Source organism: Topomyia yanbarensis, chromosome 2, assembly GCF_030247195.1.
Source record: "Topomyia yanbarensis strain Yona2022 chromosome 2, ASM3024719v1, whole genome shotgun sequence".
Lineage (NCBI taxonomy): Eukaryota > Metazoa > Arthropoda > Insecta > Diptera > Culicidae > Topomyia > Topomyia yanbarensis.
Window position 1 is genome coordinate 35,633,445 of NC_080671.1, and position 14,413 is coordinate 35,647,857.

At 36.2% G+C, this 14,413-nt stretch overlaps 1 protein-coding gene across 3 annotated transcripts in view; it reads left to right on the forward strand.

Moving 5' to 3' along the window:
- Positions 1 to 14,413, forward strand: part of LOC131682719 (ras-related protein Rab-5B) — a 29,867-nt gene that overhangs the window by 13,393 nt on the left and 2,061 nt on the right. For all 3 annotated transcript variants that reach the window (XM_058964411.1, XM_058964413.1, XM_058964412.1), the window contains exons 2-4: positions 332 to 839; positions 900 to 1,020; positions 1,086 to 1,254. In XM_058964411.1, the coding sequence (XP_058820394.1) occupies positions 586 to 839; positions 900 to 1,020; positions 1,086 to 1,254 (544 nt within the window). In that variant the 5' untranslated portion in view covers positions 332 to 585. The remainder of the gene's footprint in view (positions 1 to 331; positions 840 to 899; positions 1,021 to 1,085; positions 1,255 to 14,413) is intronic.

Genomic DNA, 14,413 nt, shown 5'->3' on the forward strand with positions numbered 1-14,413 from the left:
CGAAATTTGGTACCTATCACATTGTGTCAATACTTTGGCTGAACATAAAAAGCCCCTCTTCCCATTCTGATTAATTCTAATGATGCAACGCTCCTGACGCTGCTATCACCGTTGCAATGTAAACACACAAGCTGCCGACGTGGACAAAACTTTTCATTTATCACTGTAACATTCAATAGCTAGACGTTAATATTTGCTCTAGTTGATGCCGACGCTGTTGCACTGCTCATTTAAGTATTGATTCCACACTATTCGAAAATCTCTGCTATATCGTGTCACACTCATTATCGTGGCAAAAACTAATTGTATCCGATCTCTTTATTTTTCGCAGTCTCCACCAGATCGCTAAAACCTAAGACAAGCCGTGAATACTATCTTGTGAATTGAGAACCACGGGCACGCGTCGCCATTAGTTCTTCGGTTTGGTTTTTGAGTTTTTATTTGCGTTGTTGGCCGAACTCGTCTTCGCACCAACGGATTACGACTGGGAGCCCTTCGAGTTAGTAATACGTCGTCCTCCGTAGCGGAAGTGTGCACCTTATTTCGACTTTGAACGTAGCAACCACCACCAGAAGCTACTAAACGATGGCGTCCAGTCCGCGTGCGGGAGGCGGTGCCCAGCGCCCGAATGGCGCCACACAAAACAAGATCTGTCAGTTCAAGCTGGTCCTGCTGGGGGAGTCGGCCGTCGGAAAGTCATCGCTAGTGTTACGTTTCGTCAAGGGCCAGTTTCACGAATACCAGGAGAGTACAATCGGTGCGGCTTTCCTCACACAGACAGTATGCATCGATGACACGACGGTTAAGTTCGAGATCTGGGACACTGCTGGACAGGAAAGGTGGGTTGGGCGTAGAAAGGTGTTCTGAGAGAAATTGTTCACATTTCCGTGATTTTACAGGTACCACAGTCTCGCTCCAATGTACTATCGTGGTGCTCAGGCGGCTATTGTTGTCTATGATATTCAGAATCAGGATAGTTTTTCACGTGCCAAGACGTGGGTAAAAGAGCTGCAGCGACAGGTAATTATAGTATAGATCCACAGTGGAATTCGAATAGATTTTTTTGTAAATCTATTTGCTTGTAGGCATCGCCGAATATTGTGATTGCGCTGGCCGGCAACAAAGCCGATCTCGCTAATAGTCGTGTGGTCGACTACGAGGAGGCTAAGCAATACGCGGACGAGAATGGACTACTGTTTATGGAGACCTCGGCTAAGACCGCCGTTAACGTTAACGACATCTTTCTTGCAATAGGTAAGTCAAACAGCTGTTTGGTGTCACATTCTTGTTTACAATCGGGAACTTGATTGACAGTAGATAATACAACGCATACATTACGCCCATTATGTTTACTAATATTATTGTTCGATTTCGAAACAAACATATGCAGAGGGGCGTAAAGTGTGTTGTTTCTATTGATTTTTAGATTTGCGATGGTTCCGCAATTATCGACCGACCTTCTTACACCCAGCTGTTGGGTAAGTCGACGAGCAGGAACGGATGACATTGGCAGCGACAGTCAAGTGCAAGGGAAAGGTGTACTTTGCCTTTGCTGTTCGCATGATTTTTTCAATGAACCTGTTGTTTGTGTGTCTCTGCCCGCTGTCGACATTCCGGCCAATGCTTTTGTTTTCATTTCCTCTTTCCATTTTATTTTCGTTGTCAATAATGCGCTACTGATTATGCATTACTACATAAGAGCGACCGAAAATTAAATTCGGAAGGGCAGCCCGTGCTGGATAGAACCCGTTTATTTATATTAGAATTTAAAATTCGGCAATAAACTTCAACCGTAAAATTCGGAATGATGCGTACTTAAATGTAAGATAATGTAAAAATAACACCATTCAGCATGAAAACCGGACAAAAAACATTTTCACAGAGCAGCTTTTTATGTTTATTGTAATGATATACGGATTTTCCTGTGTACGAATTATGTGTTTTTAAGCAGTTTTATATTGGAGGTTCATGCTCACCGCCTTTATCGGGGGCAAAGCTTTTCAAACGATTCTTCATCTCGGAACGCCTAAAGTTTTTAGCCAATTTATACATTGAACGGATTTTACTTTTTTCCTGCAGCTCTTTTTGAGTTAGCATTTTGTTCACAAATTAAACGGTGCAGGTGCAGTACTTCGGTATGATTTGTAACGACAAATTTTTAATGATGTAACGCTACAATAAAGCAGAAGGTAGATAAAAGGGTGACGCAAAACTTTAATTTTTGCAGAATGCCGTTGGAAAGTTCTCAATTTTATTTCTATATCCAGCGGAAAATTAGTTGAAGCCCATATAAAGATGGATCGACAATTGCTTAGAAATTTGTTTCACATCAAATTTTCTAGGGATCGTAAAAATAGTTTTTTATTATTTTTCGAAAATAACGTATCTGCAAATGTGTATTTTTAGCTCTTTTAATAATTACGGTGCTACTGAAGATATTTTTTTCTGCGCATATTGAAGGGGCGTGGTTCAGAAGAATTATGTTAGATAGAAAACTTCATTAACGGAAGAGCATAGTAAATAATTTGTTACGAAAAGTGTTGAACCATCCTACTACCTTTATGTCAGTTTCCAGCCGCTAATTTGTGTGAGTCATAAATGAAACCGAATAGTGGCGTTGAGACAATAGATAAGTGAATAATAGCCGTGATAATATCACGTGCATGATAGAATAAGTGCACAACAAACAAGTTCAAGAAAATGGTAGCTATTTGATTTACTTGTTGTTTCAGGGGCATCATGGGGTGTTGATATATTTTAGGAGATCCATTCGCTAAGTTTTTAAATGACGATACTAATAATCGACATAATTCGAAATTGTGCAAACGCAACCGTGAGTTTTTGAATTGAAGACTTTGAGTGAATTTTTTAGCACCGCAACTTAGAAATTTTAATTGATGATAAATCAGATCTTTCACTTTTTACTTTACTGATATATAAAGTACAACTTGATAAGAAAATTATTAGATCATGTAACAATACTATGCGTAATTTTTCTTGTTTTCATGAAACAAATTTTGCACTGATTTCCAACATGTCTCAATCAATTGGCGATTCTACGTTGAAACTGCTCGCAGATAGCGCTGGAAGGAAAGTGTTACTGATTTGATTCTGTTCTGTCATAGTGCATATATTTTCTGTAAACATTGGTAAAAAATGACTTTTAAACACCAAATTACTGATCAATTTGTTGATAATTGTTTATGAAAATGAAGGAAAACCATCATTTTATAAGATGATGAGTAAACATCTTGCGAAAAGAGTGTAAAACATAGTGGTTTCTAATATTATTCGTAGAGCTATATGCGCGCTGTTTCGAAATGTAATTTGTTGAGCACCGTAGCCGCCGCAACACCATTTCCCGTTCGTCCTAAGTTAAGCTAAACCTTCATGAGATGGTGTAAATTCATGAAACTCTCCAGATCAGGCGCGGAAAGAATATATCCGGCTAATAGGAAAGTGTCAGCTTTGTATCATGCACAGCCGATCCTTCTCTCCGATAGTCTTCACTGAATCTCCTACGTAGTTCAAAATATGAAGGAGTTTGACATTGGTACTGATTGGGTCTCGGTTTCGAGTTGGAACTTTATTTATGGAACGATTTTTTATAACCACAATAATACCCCGATTACATTTCGAAGAAATGTATGAGTGAAATAGTTGCAAATGGCTGTAATTTCAGAATAATTGCAAATAAAACTAAATTTCTTACTCGTTTCATTCATATTTTGGCAGTGGTAAGCTTTTTCCGAGAAGATAATGAAGATTTTGTTGTAAGCTACGACTCACTTACGGGTGAAAAAAAGCAAACTGTATCACTTTGCCAGTTCATGAGCTAAATCATAGGTGTCGCATGACTAATTTTGGCTTTGCCGCAAATCGCCAATATGTAGTTCTATACTATTAGATTAGAGGTGTGCGCCGATGCATTTTTAATCGGCGGCGGCGTAAGCGACATTTTTGGCCGGCGGCGGCGGCGTCACGCCGTTGGACCCTACCGGCGGCGGCGCGCCGGCGTGTGTCGGCGTGACGAATATTGACGCCTATGAAACTAAAAAAAATCTTGACTGTACAATTCCTTTCCCAAATTTTCGGTTTCTATTGTAACAGACTTCATACATACAAACAAACGTTACAGCTTAAAGAAAATCTAAAAAAATCATCGCTTACGATGTACTAGCGACATCTGTTGAACACATTGCACAAAATGTAATTCTCGCAACCATATCAATTTTTTTTTCAACTGAAGCTCCAATAGTGCCCACCCTGCTTGCCAAATGCAAGATAATAAATGAAAGAACGAAATAGAAAAATTGTCGATGTCGCATACTACGACTTCGCATGAAATAATGATTGCAATGGACAAATTTGAAGAGTGCAGAGTAACGACTGTATTTCAATGACCCATAATAATTACTTATTGTTCTATATTTGAGAAATTAAGCAACGGTAAAAAAATTTTTGTTTTGTTTGAGGAAATTAATTGTTGTTGTCGTCTCATTGTTTTTTGTTTCTATTTAGTCATCTTTACCGTAAGCCCGGGGACAATTGACAGCTCCAATATATTGAATTCATAAGCAAATTTTGGGGGTGATATGGTGATTTTTTTTTGCTGCTAGAATTCTGATAAAAACACAAATTCTATTCAAAACGAATTGTTAAGCTTGGTGGTGATGTACTTTCATTGGCCAAAATGTGTTTTATTTACGATTCTCGAGATAAAAAGCACCAATGATTTAACGATTTCAAACCTCACACAACAAGAAATCCAAAACATGTTTAGGAAGGAAGAGAGCCGGTTGTTAAAAACAGACTTCCAGCTAAATATTAATAACATTTATGTAACTTTGCTGATGGTTTTCAGTTAGGGATAAATTTATTCTCTAATAATAGTATTCTTTATTCACATTTTGGAATAAGCTTTTTCTAAATGTTGTTCTAGCCGCATTGACGGCGTTCATAACACACGTAACGAAACTTTTTCGTTTCGTTGTTCGTGGTACTCATACAGAGAAGGCATACTAGCGCCACCATCAAATCGGTGGTGCATATATGAAACAAGCACTATCTGTCAAGTTGTCCCTGGGTTGTGCTTAGTCACCGATTGGCATCGTGTTGTAACCTAAGAAATGGTTGTGAACAACTCCCACCTCGGGCACTTCGACAAGAATGAATTTCACATTTCCGGCCCATATTGTTTGTTTTGGTTTGCATTAGATTAAAAAGACCGTAACGTTTTCGGGTGGGTGCGGAAACTAAGTAACGCATTTAGCTCTGTGTCAAAATCTCTTCACTAACGCCACCGATTTGTAATTGAAATCGACCTTTTTTCTACGAGTGATGAAAATTCATCTCGTGTTACGTCTTATTTGTCTGTGATACCGGGCTGGTGCAAATCACTGAAAATCTTTCTTTAGTGGGGCTAGATCATACGATGCATAATTTATGAGACTAGAAATCTTACCCTCTGCATCGCCACATCTGTGCACCAGCGTCGCGAAAAGTCAAGATCACTTAACTCAACTATTCTTCGAGAATTTTTTTTTAAATAGATAACGATTCAATCAATTATAAATAAACCACATATTGAAAATAATTTTTATGTTTTCATAAAACTAGTTCACGCAAAAAAGATGTTTAGTAGGTGGTTGTGTCTGAATATGTAATATTTTTATGATTCTAATTCATAACTCGATGAAACATTGATTTGTATTAACTTTATTGACTAAAACAGTCAAGAATTGAACGACGTGCAAGGATTTTCGTAAATTCTCGTCGTGTTATCGTGATATTTTAGTCTTGAGCTTACCGTTGGATTTATTGCACAGAGTCACGTGTCTTATAGTTTTCTAAATTATTTCACGGACATGAATTGTGGTTAGGTAATGTATTTTGCTCAGCGCAGTTTCATTTAATTCCGAACATTTCTCTGAATTTTAACAAAGGAATAACAGGGTTACAGGTCCTAGTAATGTCTTTGTATCTATTGCTCGTGCCGATGAGACTGGTTGCTAGCAGTTGTACACAATAGCTCACATAGAAATTTCAAAACCAAAAAGCAGAGCGAATAATCCATGAATAATAATAATAATGAGTTCCTTGTATTTTTTTACGTAAGTATAATAAAATTATGTGGAAAATTAATTACTTCATGAATTACATCATGAACAGTTTCACGAGCTCGACTGGTGAATCGTGTGTAGCATATTAGGAATTAAGAATCGGTTAAAAAATCAATGAATAATACACTGCGTTCCAGTGAAATTGATTAGGTGCAAAGATTAGGATCAGGCACATAATCGTAAATTTCAGGCACATATATCTTGAAAGTGGAAGTTTTTTTCAATTTGTGGACCATTTCACGCACACGAATGGTGAATTGAAACTTATATGCTCTCAATCATAACCAGTTGACAAAGCAAGAATGGATCTTTGAATTATATAGCGAGTGTCGTGTAATGGTTTTCGAGAAAATATTTTATTTTAATTTTGTAATCCAATTGACGACCACTAATACCAAATAATGATTAAGATGTGATAAATCATGAATCAGTTAACGTCGTATATTCGGTCCATAGACAATGTTCCAAGATTTGTGGATAAAGTTATGAGCCAATAATTTTAGAGCTCGCGAATTGTCGGCGCGGGAAAAATGCATCGGCGGCGCGGCGATCTGCCGTTCGGCGTCGGCGTACGTTAAAAATTACCGGCGGCGGCGGCGTGGCGCGGCGGCGCACAGGTCGATCTCCATCAAGCATCAGACTAGTGCGAATCGAGCTCCGACCTGAATATTCTGAACTATCTATTGGGCCTTAAGTTGTGTCACGCCGTGATGTGCATCTATGTCATTTCAAAACAAAATTTTTTAGGATGCCATGTGAGGAATTCCACGAAGATCCGTCCGAAAATCTTTAAAATGGAGACCGACTATCTTAGATTCTGATGAAAATTTACAAGTTTCACCGACAAGAAAAACTAAATATTTTCCACAGTCGATAAGATTATTGTGACTCAAAAGTATTTTTTTAAAGGTGTTGATGTTTCTACGTGCATTAATTTCAAAAATTTTGTGTTTTATTACTATTTATTTTAAACAGCAAAACTATATGAGAACGAGCTATAGGGAATGAATACTTCTGTACAAAAAAATATTCACTTAAAAAAATGTGTCATTTTTCACAAAAACAAGAATATTTGTTTTAAAAATTCAAATTGCAATAACCCATTTTTTAATTTTTTTATATTTTGACAACAAAAACCGAAAGAGATGGAGAACTTATCGGTAAAAAGAATTTAGAATTTATTTATTGGTCAATCAATCGTAGACTACATTACACAGACATTAATTGCTTATATACTATATTGTATACTAATCTTATGTACTATGATTTCGCAAAGAGTTGAAAAACTGTTTCAAACATGTCCGAGGCATGATAAAGTCAATACTTTCACAATGCTCGTTATACACAGCCATCATCTGGTTTAGTTGTCCGAATTTAACGTAATCCGTACGGTGATGACCTGCCGCGAACAAATTTCTATTGAGTAATTGAAGAGTAGGACCATATAAATTCAATTTTGATAATAGATGAGTCAGTACGCTGCATGACGATATCGTTTAGGAACGAGATCATAGCATAGTCCTGACGTTCTTTCAATCTTTGAATATCTATCAACATACAACGTGCTTCATAAGATGGAAGAGGGAATGCTATCTTAACTTGCGTAGTGCATATAATAAAAACTGCTTTTGAATTGACTCAATTCTCACTTCGTGTTTTTTATGAATGGTAACCAAACAACACTACAATATTCTAAAATAGAACGAACATATGCTATTTAAAGAGTTTTAATTGTGTGAGGATCTTGAAAGTGATATCCGAAGCGTTTTATAAAACTGAGCATATTGCTAGCTCTATGAACAATTAGTCAGTGTCAAGTCAGACCGGACTAAGTCGCAAAACTTAAAAAAGTGAGATAATGATAGCAATGCATAAAGAATTTCGTCAGCTACATTAGACTTTTGCCAGATTTGAAATATGTAACAATAAACAAGAATAATGGCGAAAATTAATTTCCAATTATAATGTAAAGGATGCTGCGATTCAAACTTTAAACTCGTTTTTCTCGAAAGCAATATTTTGTCACTTAGTCCGGTCTGACTTAACACCGACGTATTGTTTTGTAATGTTCCACAAATTTTAATTTTTTGTCTAAGATAACTCCTAGATCTCTTATTTTATCGCATTTCTGAACGATTTGATTACCTAATGTAAATGACATGGAAGTCGTGATTTGTTTTCTGCTACAAGTTTTGACACTACATATTTTAACATTTAATTCCAGTAAACATTTACAACACCATGTATAAAAGATTTATGTTTCATTGTGAAAAAAATATAGTCATTATTATTTCTAATTTCTAAAAATAGCTTTATATCATCCGCATATATGAGAACTTCAATTTTTTTTTTAAATAAGAGAGTTATCGTTGACATTTAAAATGAAAAGAAGAGGTCCTAAGTGTGAACCTTGAGGAACCCTCTATTTAGCTTTAATTATATCAGATTTCATCTCATAGAATTTTACTATTTGTTGGCGATCTGTTAAATACGACTTAATCCAATTGAAGAGTCTCATCTCGATTCTCAATTTTTCAAGTTTGAAAATTAACTTGGGAATGTCAAGTTTATCGCAAGCTTTGCTGAAGTCAGTGTAAAGAGCTTCTATATGATTTCTTTTATCCATGACATTTAACGAGTAATCAACAAAATCTAGAAGGTTTGTACTTGTTGAACCGCCTTTAAAAAACCCATTTTATGTTTGATTTGGCTGAAAATGTTTTTATTTATGCTTGATTCGAAAAGTTTAGGAAAGCAAGACAGAATGACAATTCCACGATAAGATAATTGCGATTATCAGATTTTTTGTCCGGTTTTTAAATAGGTAGGGGAGACTGGGCCAATTCGGACCAAGTAAGGGTTTATGAGCTATAGATCTGGAACGTGTCAACCGATTCACAATTAAATATATTTTTCTGAAAGCTTGATCAATCGCGCACATTTTTTTCTAAGGCGACATTTTCCGATAATTTACCATATTGTGTATAAACGATTCTGCGCAAAAGTACATGAAAGGTCCGAATTACCCCAACCCTGTTTCAATTCGGACCACCCATTTCTTATCGATTTTTTGCAATAGAAATAAATTCCTATTTCGGCCTAAATTATTCCTAATTTTCACTTAATTTCGAATTGTGAAATAAAAAATTCTCTTTGATATCTAAAACTTTGTAGTCAATATACAATAAAAAGTAAGAGTTGGCCAAATTACCCAAAAATAGGTTATGAGCAATAACGTCGAAATCTGTCAACCGATTTGCGAAAACTTATGTTTTCCTGAAAGCTCGACCGATTGCGCACACTTTCTCGTGATTGCGTATCAGATCGTATTTACGGCAAAAGGTCCGAATTGGACCAACCCATATTCTATTATCCACACACCAATTAAACTAAAACAGTTGATAGTCTTGCCCAGAACAAGATATTAAATAAAAGATATTGTCCGGCGGGTTCTAAATCACGTTAATGCGCTTGATTTAATTAATTGTTGTTGCCAATAGAAATCTTGTTTTTTGGCTTACACATTTTCCAATAAAAGTGCTCCGAAACAACATTCGCCCCTACCGCAAGCACACTCAAACTGAAGACCGCAAAATTTTGTGAGATAGAACAGATGTAGGGAAACATAGGGAGACTTGACCAGGTTTTCAGCTAAACCTGCATAAATCTAAAAAAGCCTTCAATCTCTCAAAAGTCATCGAGATATAATATGCAATATTATTGTGTGTGTTCATGATTTTTTGCAGAATTTTTAGTTTATTTTTTCAAAAGTTATGAAAGTTTTTCTGTGATCGTTTTTTTTTTTTGGTCGTCTCCCCACTGCGGGGAGACTTGACCAAGGCTTGGGGAGACTTGACCAAGAGAATTTTGAAAAATCATAGCAAAAATATTGCTAATATATTAATATTGTCGAGATCCTTAGGAAGCAGTAAAAAATATAGAAGGGTTGCATTTCATAAATTTCGATTTTTTTAATGCATTTCTTTTTAAGGATTAACTGTACTGCAAACATTGCATGTTCACAGGTCCCGAAATCAGTCATATTACTACTAACTTTGTTTACTAATACTAAAATATATAGACTTATGTTTGAGGTGGGGTTTTTTTATGGCGTGATTAACATTAACAGTAGATACCAAAGCATAATAAATATGAGGAATTTTGCATCTTTCTTCAGCTTATTACCACTTGGTCAAGTGTCCCCATAAAATCTTGGTCAAGTCTCCCCAACATTAGTTATTGCGTTCAATGTCATGCAAATTTCAGTAATAACTATTCCAATGTTCCGATTTATGTAAATTGATTTCACTGTTTCATAAGGAATAAGATAATATATGAGTACTTTAATAGGAATTATTAGTCGAGTAGATATGTCCATACAAAGTTTGATAAAAAATTACATCACTTAATGCAAATTTATTAATTACTGAATATTTTCTGTAAGGAAAGGATTTTTTTTTTAAATTACCTTAAGGGACCGCAACAAGCCTAAAAATATTTTTGAAAAAAAATTAAGAATCGAGTAGAGGACGTCATAGCCAAAAATAAAATTTTGCACTTGGTCAAGTCTCCCCATGTTCCCCTACATGACAGCCATGAAAATTATATATACGCTTTTTATAATATTTTCATAGCTGAGAAACAGCTAGGGTCCGAATTGGCTCACTTTCCCCTATTGATTTTTCCAGTCCAGGAAAATATCAGATTCGAGTGACTTCGAGCTCAGTTGCTAAATTCTTTATGAAAGCAGGTGGAATTCCATCAGGTCCTGAGCCTTTAGTGGCATCTAGATCATAGAGACTAGACAAGATATCTTGAACATTAGGGTGACCGACACCAACATCTCTTGAATAATCGGGAAAATAAGAAAAATATTCAAGGCCACGATTTTTATCCGAAGTTCAAATAAGTTTCTTGAAAAAGTGTTGCGAATAAATTACAAATATCTTGTGTGCGACTGCCACCATGCGGGGTAAGAAGTTGCTTTTGTGTGGTGTGTACACCCCTCCCAATAAAAGTCATGATGTCGATGTCATTGATGCGCACATTTAATCTGTTTCTGAGATGTGCTGCAAAGGCTCTGGCGGCGAAATTGTTCCCCGCCGTAAGTACTGCGCTTTTCGATGGTATGGATTTTGTTTACCCCTTTTCAAACTAATCTGCACACGAACCATCTCGGACGTGTGCTCGTTTTGGCCTTTCGTCTGCTGCCCACGATTTGGTAGTTGATTGTTGTGATGCTTCGCTGCTACCCGCCGTCCTAGCAACTTAGGTCCACACATTCAGTTGGGCCAATAAAAAATAAAGCTCATATCCACTATATAACGGTCCGCGCGCGATCATCCAAGAACACACGGTAATAAATTAGAATTTATACTCGCGAAGTTATATACACGGTAGCAGACCCGATTAAATATGTTAACGTACAAACGCTTGAGCCTTCGCTATGATACACGCGATCGCGAAATCTACGCTCGCAAATATCTGAACCGTACAATGAATATCACATTCAGAATGACGGCCCGCTGTAATTGGCCTGGCCTGGGTGACGTTTCCCGTCTCGTCTGAAATTGTAGTATGTGATGTTGACGGGTAGCCCTTCCGAGAACCTAGTTCTACAGCTCCAGTAGGACAACTCTGGAAAAAATAATGCAGTATGACAATTGCGCAGAGAATCACGAGGATGACTGCAAGCATTGGGAATACTGAAAAGTGTGTCTATTGGGAGTCCACATGATCTATTATCATGCCAATCGCTTAAACGGAGCTCTATGTACTCTTTTGTATAAATTCTAAAAAGATCCTCGCCACTCCACACGGCAAATCATTATGCTATCTTGGCTCAAAAAGTGTGTGACTAATGATTCCCATATGGGGATATTTACTTCACTGCTATTAATAACAATAGGATTCTTTGCAAAAGTTTAAATTTAAAGCTCGAGGAAGCTCTGTCACAAATCCGAAGCAAACAGCTTCTGGTCTTAGAAATTCGAGGTTAAACAAAGAGTTACCAGTACTTTCATAAATACCAAAAATTCCTTGTGACATTTCAACCAGAGAATCAATGTAGTGTAGGAACTGCTGGGATATGACGAAATTCACCCGGCATCGAGGAGACTTCAATTCTCACGGTACAGCATACAGTGACACAATCTCATATTCGTACACCTCTAGTGTATGTGTTTAAAATTGTTTCATAAATGTTTGCGCTACTTAATATAGGTATTGTTTTGTAAATGTGGTAGTAGAATCATCATCTGTCATTTTCATATCATTTGTAATCTAAAGTGTGCAAGTTTTCGTACACTACACATAAAAAGTCATTACTTGGTGTGAAAATGACACAATTTCATATTCGTACACTTTTGAAAAGTCATTTAATTTGTAATTTAAGACCTGTTATTTCTTTTTTTTTGTTTTACTTTGAAAAATAGATTTTATGACTACAGAAAAGTGTTCATTGGCAGTTTCCTCAACATTAGTTTAAGAAGTTCCCTCAAATTAACGTAATGGTTAAAAAAAGTAAACTAACTGCCATTATGGGACGGAAACTAATTATTACTCACCTAAATGAAGCTAAATCATTTCATAAAATCTTTGAAATTGTTCAAAGTTTGCATCCAACTATTTAACATGTTGTTAAAAACTTTGATGTGGCGAAATGCAGAACAGATATTGCGAAAAACTTGAACTGTAAAAAAATTACGATGATGGATAAACGATTTTTAATTAGAAAAAATTGGGAAAATCGAGTAATTAATGTTATATACATGGTAAATAAATTGAATCATAGCATTTAAGTATAAGTCTGCTCTGGTACGGCTCTTAATGTACGGAGAACGGATAATCACAATGCCTGTGTTCTGAGCAAGAAGCTGTTCATCAATGAGAGGAACAATGACTTGATTTTTATACACTAAACAACTTTATTGGAATATTGGAAAGATGTTAAACTTTGTCTACGAGTCCAAATTCAACATCTTTGACTCAAATGGATGTTGTTTTGAGTGGAGAAATTCGAACTCAGACCTGGACGTAATAGTCTTATAACAGCAGCTAAGCGCAGGGACAGTGGTGTTATTGTATGGGGTATTATATGTCCACTAGAAGTGCTAGAAATTTGGTCTTCATTGATGGAATGATGGATCAGAATGATCCATCAGATGGAAGAAACTAAAGCATAAGGCGTGCAAAAAACGTTCAGAGTTAATTTATGATTGTTTAAATGTTATGGATTCTCTACTGCGGATTCCGTTCATTAACTGATTAGAAAAATAAATGGGAGTATTTGGATGAAAAGTGCGAAAATATCCGGATTATAATGAGAATGAGCTTAGAAACTACTATTTAGAAGAATGGGATAAAATTTAAGTTGAATGCACACAAAAACTAGTGGTCAGCATTCCAATATGATTGAAAACTGTAATTACAAACAAAAGGTACCATATTGAATATTTATTATAGAAATTTCAAATGATTTTTGAAAAAATATGTGTACTATACGAATATGAGATTGCGTGTATATTTGACTATCTTTAGAATCACGATTTTTTTTTTGAAAAAATGAGCATTTGTAGTACAAAGATAATTATTGTATCTTCCCTATGCTGTCTAGTAAACTATTTCTACATAAATAAAATGTCTCGCAAACTAATTTTTTACTTGTAAAATGCATATAAGCATTCCGCATAGCGGTGTACGAAAATGAGATTGTGTCACTGTAAGGTTCTCGATGGTAATTGATTTTACTTACTTCAAGATCTTTGCTACTACTTCAGGTAGAATAAAATCCATTGTGAATATTTTTTGTATCCTGTTGACTCGTGTGGAACAGCTTTATTGTGGATAAACCTGAATAGGACTGACAGGGCAATAGTGTGGTCATCTGGTGCCTTTGGTGGAGTCTCCGTCGCCCCTTTCGAGTTTACATTAGCTTTCTTTTTCTGTTCGGGTTTCGAACATTATAATACCTAGGAATGGAACTCCTATCCGGACTTATTTAATAAAGCAACAAGTTTTTCAGCGCCTTCCCCTAAGGTTGGCAGCCTGGGGGCCAACCGCACGCCACAGGCCCGAATATACCATGTTAAAAACTAGAAAATTTTGAAGATGTTCTTTTTTATCTCCACATATGGGACCAGGAACCCAGTGGATTAAAGCTGTACGCACACGATGCGACAGGACACACACCACAAAAAATATTCACTATGGATTACGTATTAGCTATTTCAATGCGGCAGCAGCAACAGCGTTGAAATAGGTAGAACAAAATCCATAGTGAATATTTTTGT